We start from the raw sequence: 23,668 nt of genomic DNA on the forward strand, positions 1-23,668 counted from the left end.
ATGTGACTCTTTGTGAAAAGGGAGTCTCCACCTTCTTTGTAGCCACACTTTAAATACTAAAATATGGTGATAAAGTCACCTCTGAGCCGCCTTTTGTTAAGGCTGAACAAACCCAGTTGTCTCAGCCTCCCCCCAAACAGCAGGCTTCCCAGACCTGTGATCACGTTTGTGGCCCTTCTCTGGACCCTCTCCAGCCTGTCCTCATCTTTTTTGTAGAGCAGGGACCAAAACCGAATACAGTATTCCAGGTGCAGTGAGTCCTCTAAACATAGGAAGCATCAAGTACACCTGTAGAATGATGAGCACTGGGTCTTACACAGAAAGGAGATTCAAAAATAGATACATTCCTAATGCAGCAAAGAGGATGCTTGTAAACCTTTAAAACAGGAGAGCACCAAAAGGTCAAAGTAATTAGCTATATAAATACATACACCTGTATATATAAAAAAAGATATTGCAACTGCTGAAGCACATTGCCAATTTTTTGAAGAAAAATCAGGGTGTAATTATGGTATCTGGTACAGTTATTAACAGAGTAGTTTGAAGTGAAAGTTCTTTAAGTATCATACAGTCAGCCTGAAGCTTTACTATCCGAAAGAGGCAGAGAGTATGTTTCTCAGCCTCAGGTTATACATGTGGCTGGATATATCTATGACCATCAAAATTATTCAATTACTAATTAAAGTTAGAGGATAACAATGAAGAAATGTTATGCTTCAACGTATAAACTGATAATGCATGTATTTTTCCTCAGTCTTCTATGTACAGCATTACACAGTGAACCAGGAATTTTTGTTGTTTTTTTTTTTTTTTTTGGGGGGGGGGTGGGGAATTGGCAGTGGCGTGTTTTGTTTTTTTTTTTTTAAAAACTTTTTCCAAAACTGTGTGCACTGATCTTTGCTAAAGGAAGACTATGAAATCAGCCAGTGTGATAAATTTTGTGCCCATGAAATACGCATCTCATGTACGGAGGACCAGAAGATTTACATTGAAGTTAATTGTTCACTCTCTATGGGAACTTATCCAAGTTAGTACAGTAACTCTGGTGAATAATAAAATCAACATTTCCCACTATGCCTTTAAGATAAAAATGAGCGACTCAAGAATAAACAGTAAAAAAAGCTGAGATACCTAACTGTTAGACTGATAGCGGGCCTGATCTGACTTCATTTGCTATGATACAAGTACAGACTAATTTCATGAGGCTGAAGTCAGAATGAAAAGCAATTCCATTATAAGGCAGATACATGCTTACTTTAGAAAGATACCTTTACATCCAAACAAAATGCCTCCAGCTTCCTTTGGCTTCCCAGCACACAGAACAGCCATGCAAATTCATCAACAGTATCAGTTTCACAGTTTCCTTCACATGCATCATTCAAGAGCATTTCAGACTGCTGGTGCTTTGTACTGTTGCATTCAGCACTCCAAATAAAAAACATCAATGGAAACCTTACCTATGCCAGAAGGACCACTTCTAGGAAAGTAATTTTGAAAAAAATGCTACTACTGTGTGCAGAGTTCATGGAAGTACCTTTCTTGAAACATTCTACTAACCTAACCTGTTTACAGTTTAGCTACACCAACACTTCAGGTTGAATTTGCCCAACCTGGTTATCTCAGACCATGTGTGATGTGATCTGGTTTGGTTACTTATTTTTCTAGGAGTTCTACAGGTTTCACCTGCCTCCAGCACAGGGCTGCTTGTGTTTTATCCCATTCTACAACAGGAGCATGAAATCTGTGTACCCCATATCCACAGGCAAAGCAACGCCTGTTTATACAGCATTAACCCATATGTTTCCTGAATTATTAGACTCTTAAAACTCCTGCTTGAATTTGTTGTGTTAAGGATTATTTGAGACTGTACACTTCATTTCATTTGCACTATGCATGCTATAGTCTAGAATAGCAGGTAGTATGCAAGAATTTGCCCCTGCAATTGTTCCTTGCAGCTGCTAAGAGAAGGCACAGCACTTTCCCCTCCGGTTCCAAAGACGAAGGGGAAAGCTGGTAAGTGAACTCCAGTCTTCCAAGTCCCACAACAGATTACAGGCCGCTACTCCTAATCTCATTTGCTTGAATACCACAAGCCCTGGTATTAATGAGCACATCATCCACAGCAGATCTGAAACAGTGACATTCTCTGTGAAATGGGGATGCTGAGGCAATACAAGTCAATACCACTACGCCCTGCAGAACTGTGTGCATGAGTTAATGCCTTCTAACTGTATTTTCTGATGTTTATAGATACAGTCATTCATAACACACTAGTAGTTGTTAGATCGTTTTTGCAGGTAACACAGCAAGGAAGTTAAATGTGTGTATTTCTGCAATATGGTGTGTCCTGGACTCCCTACCTGTTACCAAACCATTTCCAGATGAAAAAAAATATGCACAAAGCTGCTTCCATGCAACAAGGAGCTTCTCTTTAGGACTTGAGAATATCAGGCAAATCAGTATTGTAAATACAGAAACAAGATTTCTCTCATAGATCACTTGGTAAGAGAACACTTCTGTTTATCAGAATACAAAATCAGATCGTCTGCAATAAACAGTGTACTAAATCTGAAGCAAAGTCATCCCACTTTTGAGATGGGTTTTATGTTTTACTTGACAAAAACTTCAAGAGTAAGTATTCCAAACTATCTGCATATTTTATATAATTTAAATATAATTTATTAGCTTTCCAGTAAATTAGAGAGTATAGAATCAAAGTATACAATATAAAATACTAAAGAGTTGTGCCATAATAAGCAATAAATTAAGGGACACAAAAATAAAGTTTCCATACAGAACTCTAATCCAAAGTAAAGGTTGGATACGGTGAATGTGGTAAAGTGGCACTTGCTCTTGGTTCTATTGGACACAACCTTTGCCTTGGTGAAAGTTCAATAACAGCACGCATACGTTATCCCAGCTATGCTGAGAAGTGCAGACACATAAGGAAAATGAAAGCACAGTAAGAATTTAAACACACTCAAACCATAAATCTTAATTACCTTTTATGCCATCTCAACATCTTTCATGATTGATTTCACATACTTGAAATATTTGTTTCATTCCTCAACATAATACATATCTAATCAGGAAGAAGTATGCAAAAAGCATAAACATATTCCTGTTTGTCAAACATAGCAACTACCCGCTAATAAGAGGCTATCTCCACTGAAAAGTGTTTTCATAACTCTTTGCAAATAAAAGCAGCTTATGTTCTTATGGAAATGAAACAGAATAAACAAGAACAGATTTGCTACAATCTGCAGTAGAAAAGGATGGTCCTATTATGCCCTTTAAAGAGGTCTGAGCCTGCCTACTACTTGCAAGCAAAGCGCTTGCAGACAGAGCGCAAAGTACACAAGTTTAAATGCCTGGATGATTTCAGAAGCTAGGAAGTCTACCAACCTATAGCAATTCAGCTCTGAAACACACTAATCAAGCCTTACAGTTGGTTTAAAGGAGATTAGTTACTTTAGCATTCAGGTAGAGAGCATCGTCCAGAGGCTCACAATGCACATTATCAGATATTATCACAGCAAAGGTACCAGAGCTATCAAGGACAAATTTTTTTCAGTTTTATTCCTGTAATTTCAACTGCAGTCAGCTGTATTTGTGTATTTTCAACATCTCTAATAATCATGCATAAATACACTAGTCACAACTTAAGAAACAAATAACTCAAGTACAATGCAACTGCAATGATATTCCTTCCAAGAGAGACAGAAGCAGCTCCTGTTTAGTGCTGCTATAGGAATGCCAAGTGTTAGTGTGAACAGAAAGGTTTCTCAAGGTCTCAGTTCCATAGCTCAGGAGCTATGAAACACACAGGGAAAGTCATAGACATACTCACTAACATGTTGATTTTACAGTAAGAAACTTTTGCCTCCAGCAATAAAATCTGCATGCTGTTAATGGTACACGAGGACAGGAAAGAATAGACAAAAACAGTGGCAGGAAAACCAGAACTAGGCAATTCTCTTGGGAGACACGAGATCACGCAGAAGACCTTCCCTTTCTTGAGCAAACCCTAGAACACACGTCTCCTCTAGCCTGTTAAAAAACACATTTGTAGAAACCACTAGGATTGCAATACACGTGATCTTTGTGGATGTGGCGCTAACCTTCCTAATATAAATCATTTTAGTGTTGCTTTAGTTTCCACCATTACCATCCAGAGTCTAGAATATTTTTTACCTTTTGCTGATACAGTTAAAACCAGTGCTCACAAGAAAAATTCACAAGTCCCGGTATAAAAATCATGAAACTTGCAGCCCATTTCCGAGAGCTGTGTGGCTTACACTCGAGACACCCATATCTACCTCCATGCTTCACATGCCTAACATAGTCAAAATCAGGTCTGCAGAAGCAGAAAATTGAAGTCACATGTACTTGCAATAAAAAAATGTATTCACGTTAAGCACTAATGTTAGCTCAGGAACATTGCCGAGCCTATCCGCTATAACTCAAAATAATAATGGTAACAGAAGTAAAGCAACTCTGTCATCTCATCTTTTTATCCAAGAATCTGAAGTTGGGGTTTTGAATATAAATTAAACGTTTACAGGTACTGTTTTGAAAGCAAAAATCTAGCTTTTCCATTTTACATGTGGCAATATCTGTATTCCAGTAATCCATGATTGCAGAGCTACATTCAAATTAATTAGCAAGGTATTAAAGTTAGGATGGTGCTCAGGACAGATTAAGGTGACTTGGTGGAAGAGATTTATTTACAAGCATAAAGACCACAGTATTCACACTGGTCCAGGAAGCATTTGACTGAGCCTTGAACAGAAACCAGATTTGTCTTTCAACAAGTTCAGTCAACTTCCTATACTGCTTCATTTTATATGAGCTCTTCTTATCTCCTCTTACCAGCAATGTAATTTGCCCTCTGGACAGATCATTTGATACTCTCCTCAAATCAAATTTATTATACTGAAGCCTATGTCCCATGCTGACTAGTCATTTGGCTTCCCTGTACACAAATGTGCTAGACCCTCCTTCCTGGAGAGCTCCTGCAAGCCCCTGTCAAGCACCTCTTCTGTTCTTCCTATTCGACAGGGCTGCCCTTGTCCCCACATCCACCACCATGACCCATATGAATGTCTTTGCTTGCGTATCACTTCTGCACGTGTCTGCTCGGTGACCAGGCAAATACTCTGTGTCTGAAAGGCCAGAGTTGCTGAGGATCGTGCTATCCATTTAGCATTGGAAGGTCACACCTTGGATGGTGCCACCAAAAGCAAGTAAAAAATACAGGTTGAATCAACACCACAGCCACCATAGCACAGGATGCCAAACCCAGAAATTGCAGCAAGATGAATGCCTATTAAGGTCAAAGCATCATAGTAGTTTTACCATGCAAATGCATGGTAGATGGAAAGTCTATCATTAATATACAGAAAATATGAGAAACTAGGAAATAGTTTGTCATAAATGCCATTTGATTACCAGCCACTGCTCTAAAGAATAGAATATTAAGTCCAAACCCTGTTTCTCTGTGACATTTCATTAAAGCAAACCACACTAAAATATAAATGGAAAGGCTACACTAATAAAAGCAAGCTCATTCAGGCACTCCATCGCCAAGTCATTCTTTTGTGCCTAGGCTGACATTACATATCAAGTTTACAACAGCAAAAGGGAGTGAGTTTAAAGACACACCAGCAAACGATACTTAATCTCTTTCTCTCTCTGTCCAGGTTTATGCACGTACAGCTTTTGTTAGCATGCAACTACAGTGACAAATAAAACTGCATTATTTTTGCAGGAAATTACCACATAAATATTATCTGTTATATATCTTTATCAGGAAACAAATCCTGAAATTCTTCTTAAAATATTTGCATCAACAAGAATTTTGTCTGCACCAGCAAAAATCATGCTCAGAGCTCATGATGTGTTGACAGGACCCTCATTTGTCAGAGGGGCTTTATGAGTATCCCAGTACTATACAAATAAGTTTAATCTTGGAGGTTATGCTTTAATTATTCTTTTACTTCCTTATTAAACTATAGCACTGCTGGTTAATTACTAAACAGAAAAGCTAACCAGAAGCAATAGTTATAACCCCAACTCTTCAAAACATAATCACGTCACACCCTAACTAAAAACAAAAAAACAAAAAAAACTCAAAGGGTTTTAAAATTACTCATATGGAATGACATCTGCCTTCCGTTTCCAGATACTTCACATTATTCTCAAATTAACTTCTCAAGATTTTCTCTAATTGGAAGGACTAGAAACTTGTTTTAAAATTAAACAGATGCTCACATAATTTCTCAACTCCACAAACTGTGACTTTTGAAAGCATCTTCAATTTTCATGGAAAGCTCAGTGAAATTATAAGACCTGATCATACTGTGTAAGTCACCATCTTCTGGTCTGCCTCTAAACTACAATTTAAATAATACATTTCTAAAAGTGACAGCAATGTTATCTTCACCTCAGTATTTATAGTAAGGAAACAAAAAAGTAACCAGACATGTCAAAATACAACAAAGAGCACAGCTTTTCACCATCCACCCCCTTCTAGCACAGCAATTATTACCAGTTTCACAGCCAAAATCCTGCTGCTGCTATTGGCAAATCACCATTTCACATAAACTCCATAGTTTTTCAGTTTGATGGATATTGCACTGCATCTCCTACCATCAAAGCGTACTCACCTTCAACTGTTCAATCTGTTACATCACTGATACTTTTACAATATCTTTTGCAAGACTGCCAGGTTTTGTCCCAAACCTCTATTTCTTCCAGATTTGGTGCCACTTATGAGGTAGGACATACTGTACTCAGTGTTCTTTGCTAAGGAACTTATCCTTCTATGGCACTCAACTTCAGAAAGGTATCTTTTTCTTAACCCAACTGGAATATTATGAACAATTTTTTCTCACGTCCAAGTGTGAAAATAACATTTAGTTAGCCTGTAACTTAAATAACAAAGCTATGCAACCGAACAGCCCAAGAAGCAGGAGAGGAGGAAGATCTTAAAACAGGCACAGCTGTAACACTCCAGAAAACTACTCCTTTTTTTCTTTCCCTGTGCCTCCTCACTGGTAGTCTGAAGTAGGAAACTTCAGCTTGCTACAAATACTGGAACTCCAGCAGAGCGCCACAGGTAACTCTTACTAATGAACTTAGTTTTAAGGTCACCCCAGAAGTTAATCCTGTGAAGATCATGAAGAGTAATGGTAGAAATGCACATTCATTCTCCTCCCCTCAGCAATTCAGTTTACACCCACATATTCTTCATATTCTAGCTAAATGCAATTACTAGATGGTACCAAATAGATGTATGTTGTCAGAGTATTTTTCGATTTTCCTTAATTATCAGAAGACAGTATGGCCTTTTGTCACCTGTTAATTCCTCGTTCAACTCTACATGGTTCAAAAGATTATTAGAAGATTAGACTGATCAGCTAGTATACTACAAGCAAGCCAGGATTTTCTGTCATGGAAAATTCATCAGTTATTTTTGGTTTCCTATTTTCATTGGTCAAACTAGAGGGAAAAGGAGGGTCTTCTACAGTGCGGCAAAAGCAACTGGCAGCATTTCAAAACCATCCAGTCTCTGCAGAGTCCACAGATGCATAAATGCCACCCATTTGCCAGCTCACAGCCTTAAGGAGCTATGTTTGCTGAAGTACTGAGGATAAAAGCAGCATGTTAGTAAAACTGAGCAACTACAACTAAATAGAGTGTTACTCTTCAAAACTAGAAGACTATCTGGGGCACAAATGAAGTTCATTTGGTGGTACTGCAGCTCTTAATTAGACCAGAAAAACACAGCTACACTTGTTGCCAACTGTCAATTTTAATCATATTTGGAAGAGGGAAAAGAGAGAAGTCTCTGAGCAAATTTTTTGTAACTAAATTATTAAAAAACTTAGCCTTATGATTCATATAATTAGGAGATAGCTTTCATTTAAGAATATAAAGTTGTTCCTGATGCTTAGGTGAAAAATTTACCATCTTTCTTACAAACATCAGAAATCAAAATTAGAAATGAAATTTATAAAAATCTTGGGTTTAGACAAATTGACTTTTTTTTTTAATAGTTTGAGCTGACATGAGCAGACATCCCTAAGCATTTAAATTATAAGTTGTTATCATGAAAAAAATAAATCATGACTTAAAAAAAAAAGAGTAAATATAAAACATAGCTAGGCACTTCTACTAAAACAATAAATATCTAACATTTTATTCATGTGCTGCAAAACAATGCATAAAGGTGTGCATGATTTTATTAACTAGGAATTTTGTTTCCTTTTTTCAAGTATCATGAAAACATTCCTCTCAAGAGGATTGTTACTAGCCTAGCACTATTTTGTAAACCTAAAACTGACAGTTTAAAAAAAAATACTTGTTGCTTTACAATTAATGACCTGAAGTCCCATAAAGTGAGAAGGATATGCTTATACAGTTATCTACAGCCTAGTAACTATAGCACAGAATACTTACTACACAAGAAAACCTGCAAGCTGGTCATGCAGATGACGTTCGTAACGAGTCTGTCTGCTTAGTTAAACATGAATTCTGAGTATTCTACATTTAATATGTATTTACATTTGCTTTGTGTTAGTAATTTTAAAATGTCCCACACTAACATGACAATTGTTTGCTCTCAAAGCCTGCAGTAAATGCTACAGTCTTTCCAAAATTGCCAGACAACTGTCCAAAGGCTTTCCGAATTGTGATACTTTTGAAGTGAAATATTAATATTTCTTACACTGTTTGTAAGTCATAACACTTATTAGGACTTTGAAAGTAGATTTCTAAATGTTCAGGAAATGAAATATGTAGCTGGAAACTGCCTCTGATGATAAAATGACTATGACCAAGTCTCAGATGAATCAGCTCTTTTACAAGGGCAAAACATGTCTCCCAAGACCTTACAAGATATGTGTTTTACTTCACTTAGTATTTTAACTAAATAAGCAGACATTTTGGATTTTAAGTTAGCTACAAGTCCGCACTAAGAGGCTCATCCTCCTCCCACTGACCTTCACAAAAACCAACAGCTGTCACTTTATGCAACTCTCTAAAAGTAACACTCCTGAGTGTTAAACAAGTATCTACATTTAAATCCCTATTTTTAAATTTCTAAACATGGCACAGAAATATTTATTGTGCTATTACTATAACGAGCAAGCCAACACTATGCTTACCTTCCATATTTCCATGCAAATATGAGAGATAAGCTTTCCCACTGTTGTTACTGGTCTATTTCCCTTTGGTTGAGGAGTCCAGCTGAAAGCAGTACAACTGAAGTGACAGCATAACGAAGCACTTCTTTGGTAGCACAGAGACTATAGTAGAATCTAATTACTCATCCAACATAGGCTTATTTGGTTGAGCAGGACAGATATGGATTAATCCTATCGAGATCAAATGCCTCAATCTTAATTTACTTAGTAAAAAGCAGACTGAATAAACTATATGACAAAAGAGTTTGTCCTATAGATTAACAACCACAAAAAACATTTCAGGAGGAAAAGCATGCAGCAGTTATGGAATGCAACAGAAATATATGATTTTATTACTATAGATAATTTAATAATTTCTACTTCACCCAAGGCAGTCAGTCTATCAGAACTTTATTAAAAAAAGCCCAGCATGGCTGACCCAGTAGCCATCTTTCACCACAGCAGGAGGGCTGCCATTTTAGGGTGCAAGCCACCTTATGAAAGCAAACCTAACACAGAGCACCACAAGTAGGGATTTGCTCTGGCATGAGAAACATTCATGTTGCTGTCAAGCTTCTCTTGGGAGCAGCTTTGGTAGGACATGACCAAACCACTTTGCCCTTGCCGAAGCAGCCAACCAGGAGGTTGGAGTTTCAGGCAGAATGGATGGTCTCAAAGATTTTGGAAATTTTGGGGAGTGTGATTTTAATTGCATGTATTTTTTAAATTTTCTTTATTAAAAAAAAAAAAAAAAAAAAAAAGAGTACATTCCCTTTCAATACCATCTTTATGCAAAAGCTCACTTACCCTGACACACAGAGCGTTACCAAAGTGCAAGAGGCAAATTTTGCCAAGCTTAATTTCATTAGAATGACTAAAAAAAAAAAAAAAGCTGGAGTAATTCCCATATACACAGTGGAAACCTCCACTTTGCAATGGCATATCCACATGTACATTTTAGTTAATGCTGACAAAGTTACATTTTACTTTATTCAAAACACTACAGAGCTCCCAACACTGTAGCTTACAGAGCATATATATTTTCCATGTATGTTTAGCAATACTTACCTGGAGACATATAGTAAAATCAGAATAATGAAATCCCTTTGGAAAGATCAAAGACATAAATATCGATGATTAAGATGAACAAGATCGAAGCTTTTGGAAGAATTTGTCCAAGAGGCCTTGAACTACTGAAGTAGTTATCTGTGGACAGAACTCAAGTACATGGTAACTCTTTTAGGATCAATGGAACGATCTATAAGATTTGAATTTATGTGCTATAACATTGTGCTGATGTGGGATGTGAAAAATATTCTGCCCCATACAATTAAGTGGCTGATACAGGTGATGACAAATAAAGCAGAATATATATTTATATTCAGTTATGAATTGTTTTCTCACCTAATACAGCGTGTTACCTAAGGTGGGAGGGGAGGGAAAAAATATTTACAATCAGAGTCAAGTCCTGATGACAGCTATATGGCTGTCAAAATCCATATTGGTTTCAATTCAGTATCTCCTGACTCTAAAAATCAAGCTCGGAAGGACTAGAAACATCACAGAAGTAAAACACTAAGCTCAACAGAAAACAATTTCATACTACTTCATACTGACCTACCTTTACGATATGAAAGAACAGAATCCAGTTTCCCTTGGTCATAAGGGGATAAACTAGCACAAAGAGAAATGGTAGGACATGTGGAAACAAAATGGAAGAAAAGGAGACATGGAGCTTAAAGAGGATCTTAATAAATTTGCAAGAGAAAAACATTCCAAACTGTAAAAATTTTGGAAAAGAAAAACCTATCAGGGAACAGCTGGTTTGAAAAGAAACAAGCAGAGATAGCTCCTGAAGCTCACACTGTGCCAAATCCTTTAAATGAGCATTCAAATAAATATAATGTTGCTGATAACATACAGTCTAGTATTTCAGCTTTTCTACATGTCAATGTTTTTAATCAGTCCATTCTACCAATGATTATTAACAAGATGAAAGGATGAATACACTAAGCGAATTAAAGTGGATAATACTGGATCCAGCTTCTTTTTTCCCTTTTGCTAGCGCCTATTATTATTAAGGAAACATCTGCAAAAGTGCCCTGAAAGTGGGTTGATAATCCTTGCCCGCTAGAAGAATGCATATAGAAGCACACAAACTGCTTTATGCATAATTTATTTCTAAGGCTTAGCAATACCAGTCTCACTAATGAACTATTGTTATGTACTTCATTCTCCTTGGACACCAGTATGTTATAGCATCAACAAAATACACAGCTCCACACAGAAAAAAAACCAACCTAGAATTTCATCAAGTAATTTACATTTAGACATACCAAAACAAATTATTATGTATATAACAAGGTCATGACTGACATTTGTTTCCTGCATGGACCAGCTGAATCAAAGCAGAAATCATGTAATAAATAATTTTATTACAAACATAATACACTGTAGAATAGAGAAGTCACCCTTACTGTTTCATTTCAGCCTTTTTTAAAGGTGTAGCAGCAGTGATGCTTAAAGACCTCTTAATCAAGTCAGATTACATGTCCGTAACATAGAACAGGTTCTATCAGTAACCTGGAACTCCTGATCCATATTGATGTGACTCATGCCAGCCACTGTTGTTGCTGTTAATATCCCATTGCGTATCACAACACGACTACTAGTCAACCGTTTGCTCAGTGAATGTCAAGGCTGAAATGAGCTAGTGAGACAACATCTTACACAGAAGATCCTGAAACCTAGGTTTTAGACTGAAAAGCATTTGTAGTTGCTTAGCTCAGTACCTTCTCCCAGAGCTACATTTACAACTTGTTGTTTCCGTATTGTGTGGCTCAGTACAGCCTAACCTTCTCCAGTAATAATTGTTTGCTAGGATCAGATACTTCTACTTCCCAGTACTCCTGTTCTACATTTATTTAATCCATTTACATCAAACTACTGATTCTTGGAGTTTTTATGGCAACAGTCATCACGGTGATGTATTTCACACATCAAGTGAATGTTATGAAAATATTTAAGTACTGCAATAAGAAGGGTGGCAACTAAACGTTACACAGACTTCATATGAAATGTTAAGCATAAGGGTGCAATCTTCTTAGTCTGGGTATTTCCACATTACATGCTGTTCAAGTGATGTCTGTTCCATTGACACAATCCTCACACAGTAGTGAATGCTCCAAGTACTGGCAAAATGCTCACCAAGGAACACAGGCTCCTCAAAAGGTAACAAATGCTGTTCCAATATATGCAGGTTTAATTTATTTGACTTCTAAAAAGAGAGGGTAAGAGGACAAAAAAATATGAATCCCCTTTCTCCCTCCTCCACTGCGTTGATTTCTACAGTAAGCTATGCAATGGGGAGAGCTGACATATAGCAGAACTTTTATCAATATTCCCATGCGTAAACTCTGTCCTAGACTTAACAAGTATGGAATACAGAACCAGATGGAAAACTATTTCTCCTCACATTAAGTCTTTCAGAAAAGAACAATTTTCCACTATGAAAACTGTAGCTAGTACATTATTCAGATACTCAAGAAATATTTTAATAAAAAAAGAACCTATGTAATTTTTGCAGCCAGAATTTTCAAGTGTAGTTCAAATGAAATATTAATTAAAACACTGGGCAATTTTCTCCTAGCAGACTAGTAGAGTTTATTAAGGGATGGAGGGATATTTAAGCATCACTTGCTACAAATGGTTGGGTTTTTTTTAAAAAACTAATTCCCAGAACCAATTAAACCATGGAAAAAGTTCTCCCATGAAATTAAGACAGTTACATTCTTTAGTTCTGTTTTTTGTTGTTTTGTTTGGTTTTGTTTTTTTTTTAATCAGGTTTAAAATACCGCAAATTTTTGCCTTCAGGAACTAGATTCCAGGCACCTAAACTCTCACCCCAAAATTATCAACTCAAGAAGTCTTGATGTTACAATATTGATCCTGGTAGTAATTACATTTCTGCAAGTTTCCCCCACAGCTATGAGCCTCAACAATAATACTTTTCTGGAAATACTGGAAAACAAGAAACAAGTAATCAGAAGATATATACATAAAAGCAACTATTTTTAATAGCAGTAGTTGGAGATAAGCAAAACATAGTCATTGCTGCTATATAAATAATAAGACCAGGTTCCAAAAGAATGTAAGATCTAACATGCTATCCCTCCAAATAACTCAAATGTTTGATTTTACATCATCAATGGCCTTAAGTATATAAGCAGGTTCATTCACATAAAAAAACCATGGATACATGCTTGCAGGACTAAGACCTGTCTTAGAAATTGTAGAAATAAAAGACGTAAGAGGAGCAGATCTTAATATTACATATTTTCTTTCCTCATTTTTTCCCCTCTTTTACCTGTTATTTTTTGTTTACTAGTTGGATTTACATAGTCTGTTTTTAAACTCTTCTTGTCTGTTGTCCTTGCCACTGTTTACCGCTTCAATTTGTAACCTTTTTTTTAAAACATCAAACCAATATTCAGGGTGAGATATAATTTTAATTTGTGCCCATTCACAATTGTTGAATGCAACACAAGCACAGAAAGTTGAAAGCAACACAAGCACAGAAACACAGAGGACGCTGGAATATGCATTTTTATGGTGTGCAGGAACAATGCAATGCGTTCAAAGGTCAGGCAACTATGCTGACAACTGCTTTCATGACTATATACAGAAATTATAGTCTTCAAGTAATCATGCCAGATCATCAGATGTTATGATAGCAACCATGCAAACTATCAGCCACAAGCACACCTTGATATTACACGAAACTACTTGGTACGGTTCAGAGAACCTCCATGCACCATCATGGCTGCATTTCCTCTGATCACAGTATCATCTTGTACAACATTCTTGTCTTCACAGTTCATGAGGCATCATCACACACATGCATTTAAATGTCTTAGTTTAACCACCTGTATCCACCTGCAAGAGACAGCTGAGATTTAACTGCAACTGCACTAACCACATGGGGGAACATCCACATACATCCAGAGAGTGGATGAGCCCCAAGAACAGTAATTCTACCTCAGAATTCAACAGAGGGAATAAAAGTACAAACAGCATGCTCTTGTGCTCTGGGACCTACTGATCCAAGGCAAAGTCACTGAGTGTCTTAAAATAAGTACACGGACTGCAGAGTGTGTGGTAAAGAATGAAAGCCAAAGAATACAGAGGTCTCAGTGTCGAAGAGTCATGCAACAACACAGCAAGAGGACAGCCCAGGCATGGGTGGAGAATATAGTAACATCAGCTTCAGCAGAAATCTTGGTTGCGCCACATACACTGGATGTGATACTCAGCTCTACCTATCTGTATGAATTCCCCCCCACCCCAGACCCCCGAATCCTGCAAGCTGTGAGCTCTGCTCACCTAAGTAATCTGAATGCTGTGCTGGAACAGAAAATACAGAACGTCTCAAGGCACACTATTTTCATAAATAATTAGTCACTCTCTCCAGCTGATGATAATATACCTGCTCCTCCTCCTGAGGGTCAAGAGACATAAAAGTATAAAATAACAGGATAAGGAAGAAGCAAGGAGATGAATCAAGAGTTCGTTGAGCTACTTAATGTGTGTTTAAGAAAAGCAAGGAACCAAGTCAGGTGTTTGAGCTGGTGGTTTTTTTGGACGGTTTGGGGAGTGCTAGGTTTTGTGAATGCCCATAAAAATGTTCTTATGGGGAGCATCTAGAAGAATTCTTACACCCTCACAGGACAATGAAGTTGTTATAGGCAGTCTTATACTGAGTCTTATAAGACCATGGGTAGCAGGAAGCACTTGATGATATGGCCAGAAGGCAGTAGATGGGGCTTTGCAACCAGAGAGGAAAATAAGCCTCCTAACTTGACTCTCAGTGAAGAATGGGGAGCAGGAGATCGCTCTTTAGTGAATTGCTAATGAATACTTATTACTAGAAAGCCTAAATTGCATACTTGGTAAATGCTTAAAGAAACTGCACCACAAATTTATATAGCATTCTACCTATGACAAATGAAAGCACTTCTACAATGCCTATACTAATATGATCTCACTGCTTACTCAAGACTACCAGACAAAAGCCTTTTTTTTTCCCCGCTAAGCACTTTGTGTGCCCCACTTATGCTTCACCAGCACCAAAAAAAAAAAAAAAATAAAAATCACCCAACAAGTCAATGAATTTATGATATTTCCTAAAATCCCAACGAGTAACTTGCTGTCTTTCTTACCAGGGATAACACAGAAATCTTAACATCTGAGTAGCAAGCAGTACAATTTAAACCTTTCTTAGCGCGATCTTTTTCTCAGGCTTGGAAGTTTACACCCAGAACGTTGTTTTCACTTTTTTTTTTTAATACAATTTGTGTAGAAAATTTTGTGTTCAAAATAACACTATAGCACCAATAACAAAACCCAGACAATACTTGGTCTCCTTGGACCTTTAAAGTTCTAGTTAACAAAACACAAAAGCTACATGGTTTCTGCTTTCCCTCTAGGAATGAGGCTTGAAATACAGTATTTTATGAAATCAGCTAGTAGAGAACATTGCACGATGTGGGGAAAAACAAAGATAAAACCCAGATATGCTTTGTAAAGTTTCTTGTAGTATTCCAGGTCTTTCCCATGTTAGCAACCTCTGAAGTGTCAGCACAATTTTCAACATATGCATTAAAACAAACACGTATTTCACAGGAATAAATAACCCTCTGCAAATAAATAAGTAACAGGTTTCCCAAAATGATCCATCTGAAATGGGTCAGTAACTGAAATACAGACACACACTTGCTCCGTGGGCAGTTTTGCACCCAAAAGACACAGCCTTGGCACAGTGGAAACGGGGAACAGAATCAGAGGAGAACGGGAATCCTCCAAGAGGGTTTTCTTTCACCCCAGAAACAACGCTAAGACGAAGTTCACAAACAAATGCAGAACGAGCTATTCCTCCCGGGCAGAAAAGCAAAGCTCAGGCTTCAATTTCCCGCCGCACGCTCTCCCCGCTATCCCCATCCGCACACAAACCCCGCATCCCACCGCTCCCCACCCGGAGGGCCCCTGTCCCACTCCTCCCCACCCGTAGGACCCATCGGCCGCCCGCGCAGGCCGGGCCCCCGCCGCGGGTCACAGCGCCGCTCGCCGGTACAGCCAGGCCCACCGCCGCACAGCGGCTGCGGGGCCCCCACGCACCGTAAGGCACCTGGGCTGCCCTTTGGGGCCGCCCCCAACGCTCTCCATACTGCATGCATTTAAACGCGCTCGCTACCTCAGAGGAAGGCGAACAGAAATCAGTATCCGCTAAAAGCATAAAACCAACCCGCAACAGTAACCGAAATACTAAGTACACTCCTCACCGCTACCTACAGGGAGGAGCGCCGAACCAGTGGGCGCCGTCCCGCCAGCTACGCGACCCGAGCTCGCCCCGCCCCGGGCCCAGCAGAGGGGCCCCACCGGGAGCTGCCTGCCTGCCTACCTGCCCGCCGCCGCCGCCCGCACTGCCGCGCCGTTCGCCGGGGCCCGCCGCCACCTGCTGCCGGCAGGGCGGGGCGAGCGGAGGGGCGGCGGCCAATGGCGGGGCGGCCGAGCCGCGGGCTCCTGTCACACCTGGCAGAGGCGGAGGGCGCCAAGCCCGGGGCTGCGCTTGGGCGCCCTGAGGGGAAGGGGGCGCCCTGAGGGGAAGGGGGCGCCCTGAGGGGAAGGGGGCGCCCGGGCCGGCGGTCCACCGGGAGTTTCTCAGCCAGTACCGAGGTTTTTCCTTTGTCGCCTCTCAGGCCGCGGCCGCTCCTCCCTCGCTGTAAGCTGTCCTCGCAACTGTGGCGCCTCCCTCCCGCTCAATGCGCTGCGAGTCCCTTGGAGTTGCAGCCCGTGCTCCACCGAGGATCCCGTCGTGGCCGGGCTCCGTCTGGCGCTCCCGGCAGCCCCGCAGCGCCTGTGTTGGGAAACAGGGTGCGCTCGGCCCCTGCTCGGTTACCTGTCTGTGCACTGCACCGCGGCAGACAGCCCTGCTGGGGCAGCGAACTCCCCGTACGAAACCATTGGACGGCGAGCGCTGAGCCGCCGTGACCGCTCTCTTGTCTGGCGACGAAGCGGTTAAACTCCAGCAGCGGCAGCGAGGGAGCGCAGCGCCCGGTCGCCGAGGGAGGAGTTTTGGGTCCTGCCGGACGCCGTCACGCCGCTCCCGCCTCAGCTGCGCGCGGCCCGTTTCAAAGCGGGAGCCATGGCCGAGCAGGGCCTGGAGATGGCCTCCATGATCCCGGCGCTGCGGGAGCTGGCCAGGTAGGACGGACTCAGCTGTTGCCTTGTCAGACGTGTGTGTGTGGGGGGGGAATCGCGCCCGGTCTTGGTATTAGCGTGTGGTGTGGGGAGGTAGAAAAGTAGGTTCGTTCCCCAGCGCTGTGCGCGGTCTCCCGGGGTTGGGCCTGCGCCCTCCCCTCATCCCGGTCGCGGCCTCCCGACACCTGTCCAGGATGCTCCCACCCGGGGGGCTCCGTCCTTCCCTCTCTCCCTCCCTTCCTCCCTCCTGGGTGGTGCAGGTAGAGCCTGTGTGTAGGCCTGTATAGTGCCCAGCGTCCTGGGAATTTGTGTTTCTGATGTGGTTTCACTCATAATTAAACGACCTTGATAATATTTGGCTCTAATGTTTTAATGGCAGCGTCAAGACTGCGGCTTTTTTGTGACAGGCAGCTAGCTGGTATGGAAGTACAACTGTATGTTGTTTGACCTGATGGGAGCTAGCTATCACCTTAGCCACCTAAGCAGTTCCTCTTGACACTTCTTACCCAGGGTATTGGTAGCAAGTAGTTGGATAATCTTGATTAATTCCAAAAGTGAAACCGGTTCGTAATTTTATTTTTTCCTGCACCAACGCTGGTTTGTTGCTTGGTAGTAGCATGTGGCTAAATCCCTTAGTCTGCCAGATGTGGATTTAATATAGATCAAACATAATTGTATAACCAAATGAAATGATGTTAAGCACAGAACTGTATTTCTGAAGAGTAAGGAGAAAGAGGCACAGGCAATACACTGGTCCCTAAAACACGAAATCGAGTTGTATTTATTTTTGAAGACTTCTAGAAGAAAAAAAAAAAATATCAGTGTTTAACACTCTGTTGTTGAGATAACTTCAAATAATTATTTTATAATTTAAAATGGATAATATCAAAATAATGTACTTTTTATTTTAGTGCTACTCCAGCAGAATACAATACGGTTGTACAGAAACCAAGACAAATACTCTGCCAGTTCATTGACAGAATTCTTACAGATGTAAATGTTGGTAAGTATTATATCCCTAGCTTTTAAAATTATTATCTACTTTATGCTTTAAGCAATTCCTGCCAAAAAAAGTGCTAAAACTTATTTCAATAGAGATTTAGTAGTTGAATACAATACCATTTATAACTTAGTTTTTAATAACTTCTGTGGTGAAGTGTTTTCTATCATGATAGGAAGTTAAATCGACAAAAAAAAGGGTGCAAATGCGGTGCATGGTTGAATTGATCAATTTAAATACCATACCCATGTTACTCTTAATTCTCTTATAGTGCTGAACTGGAGTCTATAAAAATAAAAACAAAAAGCTGATCTGCTTTAAATACTGCCTTTGCATATGTGTTGTATTTTATCATTACCATGTAACTTTTCTGGTTAATTACCATCTGAATCCAAGAGAGTTTTCCTTCTTGTGCTAACTAACTGTTGGAATTTGGATGAATCTTATGTGATTTAGAGACCTGTTTCAGTGGAGTGATAGAGTAGCATGTTTAGCATTTTTCTAAACTTTCTGATTCAGTAAGCTGAACTTACCATTTAAAAACTTCTGTTTCTTGGAGATTTAGAACAATTCTTAGAAGTTTCTTTCTACCGAGTTCATAAACCTAGGTAAAATTGTGTGACTAAAAAATTAAAATGTCAACTATTTGCTATTCTTCACTCATCAAACAGTTGGATATAATACTAATTAAACATTAACGTGTGTAGTGCTAATATTATTCAAGTTGAGTACTTAGTAGTTTTCTTCATACGGTTTGGCATTACACAGAGGGTTTATGGTATGTACAAAATCATCTTAATGGATTAATAAAGTGCACCCAATTGATAATTATACAGGTTTAATACCATATCATAGTATTTTATGTAAAAAAATTCTTCTTTCTCTTTAGGTGCGAACAAAGTTTGTGAAGTTTATTTATGGCAATGCTAATTCAGAAATGTGTCTACTTTTTTTTTCAAGTTGCTTTGGAACTGATTAAGAAGTCAGATTCGCAGCCAAGTTCTGTAATGTTGCTTGATTTTATTCAACATATCATGAAATCTTCCCCACTTATGTTTGTAAATGTGGATGGAAATCAGGAGGAAACTGAATGCAGTTGCATTGGTGAGTTTGTTGAAGCTTGATTTTTGTTCAGGTTTTACATTTTCTGACAACGGAATCATGCAAAAGAACAAAAATGGGAAAAAGGCAGATTCTTAAGGTCAGCATTTATTTATAAGTGAATATTATGATAGGCTTTTAATACTGTGAATTGATTTGTACTTGTGATAACTGAAATTTATGAGGAAAGAGTTTGACTTTATTTATCACCATTACTTGGTGATATTGTCCAGTTCACACTGATGAGATATCCTGTATGCATACTCATTGCCTGAGGGTTTTTTTGGCAGAGGCAAATGACTGGAACTATGCTATGTAAAATGTTTGTCTTCCACCTCACCCTGTCCCGTGTGCATCCCCCCCCCTCCCCTTTTCCTCTTTTTCAATAAGAATAGCTGAAGAAAAAGTCTCAGTGAAGGCTCTGTTTACTGAGCCTACATGCAGTATCTCAAGGAGTCCTCTTTTGTTTTACTAATGAGCAACCTGTGCTCAAGGAGGTGCTCATTAACAGGAGGTTTTGGTGGTTTTTTTATCTTATGTGTTTGCTCTTTCTTTTTTATTGTCCTAGAATTCAGTAACTGGATGATAACAAGGCTTCTCCGAATTGCTGCAACTCCGAACTGCAACACATTGCACAAAAACATTTGTGATGTCATTTGCTCTTTACTTTTTCTGTTCAAGATTAAGAGTTGTTCCATTTTTGAAGTACTAACAAAAGACTTGCTACAGCTTTTCCAAGACTTAATCTTCTTGCATGAAAGAGATGTACAAAACCATCCCTGGGGAGATGGACTGGTCTGGCCAGTGACTGTAAAGAGATTTTCAAGCAGTGTGAGTGACAATGTGGGATATTTAAGATTGGTACCACTACAGCTGATGGGCATGCCCAATGTAGAATGTTTGGAAGTTATATTAATGTCTATTCTGACAGATATTGTTGCAGATGTGTTTTTTGTAAGACAAGATACTATTCTGTGGGGAATAGGCTGCTCGCTGTTAGAGTATGGCAGTCCAAAAGTTAAAACGTTGGCAGTGAAGTTTTTAGTAAAATTAATTCATTTAGGAGGACCACCAGAACAGCTGGCCAGTGTTTTCTTCACAGTCTTCTTTGGAATTCTACAGTCAGCAGTTGAAATGAATACTGATGAATTGGAACTCTTTGGAGAACCACTCTTACTGTTGGTGAGGACATTGTTGCCTTTTGAAGCTGATTCTTACAAAAATTTTGAACCTGTCTACTTGAATATGCTACTAGAAAAGCTCTGTGCATTGTTTGAAGACGATGTGTTTAGGTGTCTTCAGTGTGAAAAGCTGAAAGCTGCTTTTTGCCATATACTGCAATATTTTCTGGAGTTTGTTCCAGTTGGCTATGAATCTGCCTTACAAGTAAGAAGAGTCTATGTCAGTACCATATGTGGAATTTTTGTGAATGTGCTTGGAACTCAGGAAGAACAAGAGGTAGGTTAATTTTAAAAACTCTATTTGTTACGTGCATAGATCCATGTATAAAAATCTACCTCTGTGCAAGGAAGAAAATCTAGGAAATACCATTTTTAGTTGCATAATTAGATTGATACTCCTGGTTTCTCAACTGTTTCACATATTTGTTCAGTTCTGAATTCTTTCATTAGTTGGTTGTAGCTGGACCCTATGGTTTTTTAGATGTATTGAACTATTGAGAAGCGTAAGGGTCTGTCTGTAATCATAGTATAAAGTGGGGGTAAGGCACAGAGTACACTCATTCAAGGTCAACTTTACAAGTAATTTCACTTCATCTGAGCTGCTCTTTCTAACCATATTCATTTTGTTGTATTTGTTCGGTACAGGCACACAGAAATTTTGAAATAAAATGGAATCATAGAATAGTCTTGGCTGGAAGGGTCCTTTAAAGGTCATTGATCCACCCCACCTGCAATGAACAGGGACAACTTCAATTAGATCAGGTTGCTCAGAGTCCCATCCAACCTGACCTTGAATGTTTCCAGAGATGGGGTATCTGCCATCTCTCTGGGCAACCTGTTCCAGTGTGTCACCACCCTCATTGTAAAAAAAAAAAAAAAAAATTCTTCCTAATGTCCAATCTAAATCTACCTTTTCATTTAAAAGTACAATGAGGTGTTGATATGCTGAGTATTGCCCTCTACCCTATACAGCCATGTGCGTATCATATTTATTGTTTCTTAAACTTAGCGTGTCTGTTTTGATGGCTTTGGTAGCAAGATATGGCAATAACTGGAGTACAGCGGTACAAGCTGCATTCTGTCTGGTAGGAACACAGGAAACTTCATTGCTTATGAGAGTTTTCGTCTTGTAATTGAAGTTTTCAAACTGAAAGATTTTTAAGAACTTTGTTACTATAATTTGAGATTTCATATTTTAAGTCAGAAACAACATGTCTTTGAGAAGTAAGGCATAACATACATCATGGTACCTCTGTTGTTTGTCCATCCCAGTACCTGGTGAGTCCACTTTATACAGCATTAAAAACACAAACAGAAGAAATCTTTCAGGAGCTTCATCAGAACCAGCTAGATACATCTGATACTGATGGATGGAGCAGCAGCAGTGATGAAGTTCCAGAGAAAAGACGACGACTAAGCATAGCATCAAAGCATCCCAAGAAATCACCAACACCAGTAACGTATGACCCAGTAATGCATAACACTTACTGAGTAACTACCTTTATAGTAATTTGGCTAGTGAATAATAGGAAATGACAACTTTTTTGAAGCAGTTACTTCAAAAGAAGCAGATTGAAAGATCTTCTGGGAGAAGATCTAAATTATATTTTGAAGGTTCATAATCTAGAGATGATTTTTAAGCCAAACTTTAATTAGATACTATTTTTTAATACATTCAATGCAAATTGTTCTAATTTTTACACATAGAAAACTGAGAGAATATGTACTGAATGACAGAATCATGTATGTGGCTACGCTGATGCTTTGGACATGTTTAAAGCAGGTCTAGTTAAGTCAGGTTGTTCTCAGATGAGCAAAGCCAGTTTTTGGCCGCTGCTTGTGCTGTGCTTCAGCTCCATCATTATCCTGGACTTGTTCCAGAATGTTGATCTCTTTCTTGCATTTGGGCAGTCGAAACTGGCTCCAGCATGCTGTGCGCCACATATGGGCTCATGATCAGCCTTCACTCTTGATAATTCAGCCTAGTATGTAGTTGACCTTCTTTGCAACAAGGTCACACTGCTTTTATATTTAAGTTTAACAGAAGTCCCGCAGCTCATTTTCTCCAAAGGTCAGGCAGCCCTCTGCCTGTTCTGTTGCATGGGGGGGGTGTGTGTGTGCGCCAATTGCAGGACACGTCTTTATTGACCTTCATGAGGCTCTTGTCAGCCTAGTTTTCCGGCCATTTGAGGTCCTCGAAATAAGCAGCTCTCCTTTTCTCCACAGAGCTATCTGTCTCATAGTAGAAAGGAATCCAGTTAGGTCTGGCGTGATTTGCCCTTGGTAAATATCTGCTGGCTGTTCCTCGCCACCTTCTTGTCCTTTATATAGCTAGAAATGAGTTCAAGGAAGACTTTCCATAACGTTCTCGGGGACTGATGTTAGTCTGGCAGGCTTATAGTTCCTTGAATCCTCTTTTTTGCCTTCCTTGAAAATGGGTGTAACGTTTGCCTTTTTATAGTCATCAGGAACCACCCTGGGATTGTAGTGTTACACCTTTATAGCCTTTCAGATGTCTGATTTGCATCATACTTCACTTGAGTTAGTATCTTGTTCTCCCAAAGAGCATATTTAAGCTAAAGCTTTGTTTGGTATTTTCCTAATCTTGTATCCCACATGGATTAGCTCTGGTTTTGCTATGATGGTTTATCTTTTCTGGAAAAGTATGTATTGGAAAACAATTAATATGGTTAATTTACAGACTTAGTCCTGTAAACATGAAATTGAAGAGTGCTCTGTGGAATGCCATCACAAAGAAAGCTGCATCCTTAATACTTACCCTTGAGAAGGAAATTCTGACAGAGGATGTTCTTCAGACCATAGAAGGGATCACTGTAATCCTGCGACTAGCTGCTTTGTGCATAGTTCATTTTTCTCCCCCAACAAATTCTACCAGGTAAAGGTACCAAGGTGAAACTGTGAGACCAATAGTTTCTTGTAAC

At 39.3% G+C, this 23,668-nt stretch overlaps 2 protein-coding genes across 10 annotated transcripts in view; one reads left to right on the forward strand and one right to left on the reverse strand.

The window, feature by feature from the left end:
* The window catches only part of PLS1 (plastin 1), a 48,350-nt gene extending 31,089 nt beyond the window's left edge, over nt 1–17,261 (reverse strand). For 3 of the 8 annotated variants that reach the window (XM_080409588.1, XM_080409591.1, XM_080409584.1), the window contains exon 1: nt 9,171–13,723. The gene's annotated coding sequence lies outside the window, so the exon portion shown is untranslated. The other 5 variants (XM_080409590.1, XM_080409585.1, XM_080409589.1 and 2 more) reach the window with 4 other exon arrangements.
* A 53-nt stretch (nt 17,262–17,314) lies between these two features.
* The window catches only part of ATR (ATR checkpoint kinase), a 42,732-nt gene continuing 36,378 nt past the window's right edge, over nt 17,315–23,668 (forward strand). The window contains exons 1-6 of one of the 2 annotated variants that reach the window (XM_080409576.1): nt 17,315–17,447; nt 18,356–18,447; nt 19,405–19,548; nt 20,114–21,003; nt 21,999–22,186; nt 23,428–23,622. In XM_080409576.1, coding sequence (XP_080265702.1) covers nt 17,389–17,447; nt 18,356–18,447; nt 19,405–19,548; nt 20,114–21,003; nt 21,999–22,186; nt 23,428–23,622 — 1,568 coding nt within the window. In that variant the 5' untranslated portion in view covers nt 17,315–17,388. Of the gene's footprint in view, nt 17,448–18,355; nt 18,448–19,404; nt 19,549–20,113; nt 21,004–21,998; nt 22,197–23,427; nt 23,623–23,668 lie in introns of those variants that run through there. The other variant, XM_080409577.1, reaches the window with a different exon arrangement.

The sequence above is a fragment of the Falco punctatus genome (genome assembly GCF_963210335.1).
Source record: "Falco punctatus genome assembly, chromosome: 13".
Classification (NCBI taxonomy): Eukaryota; Metazoa; Chordata; class Aves; order Falconiformes; family Falconidae; genus Falco; species Falco punctatus.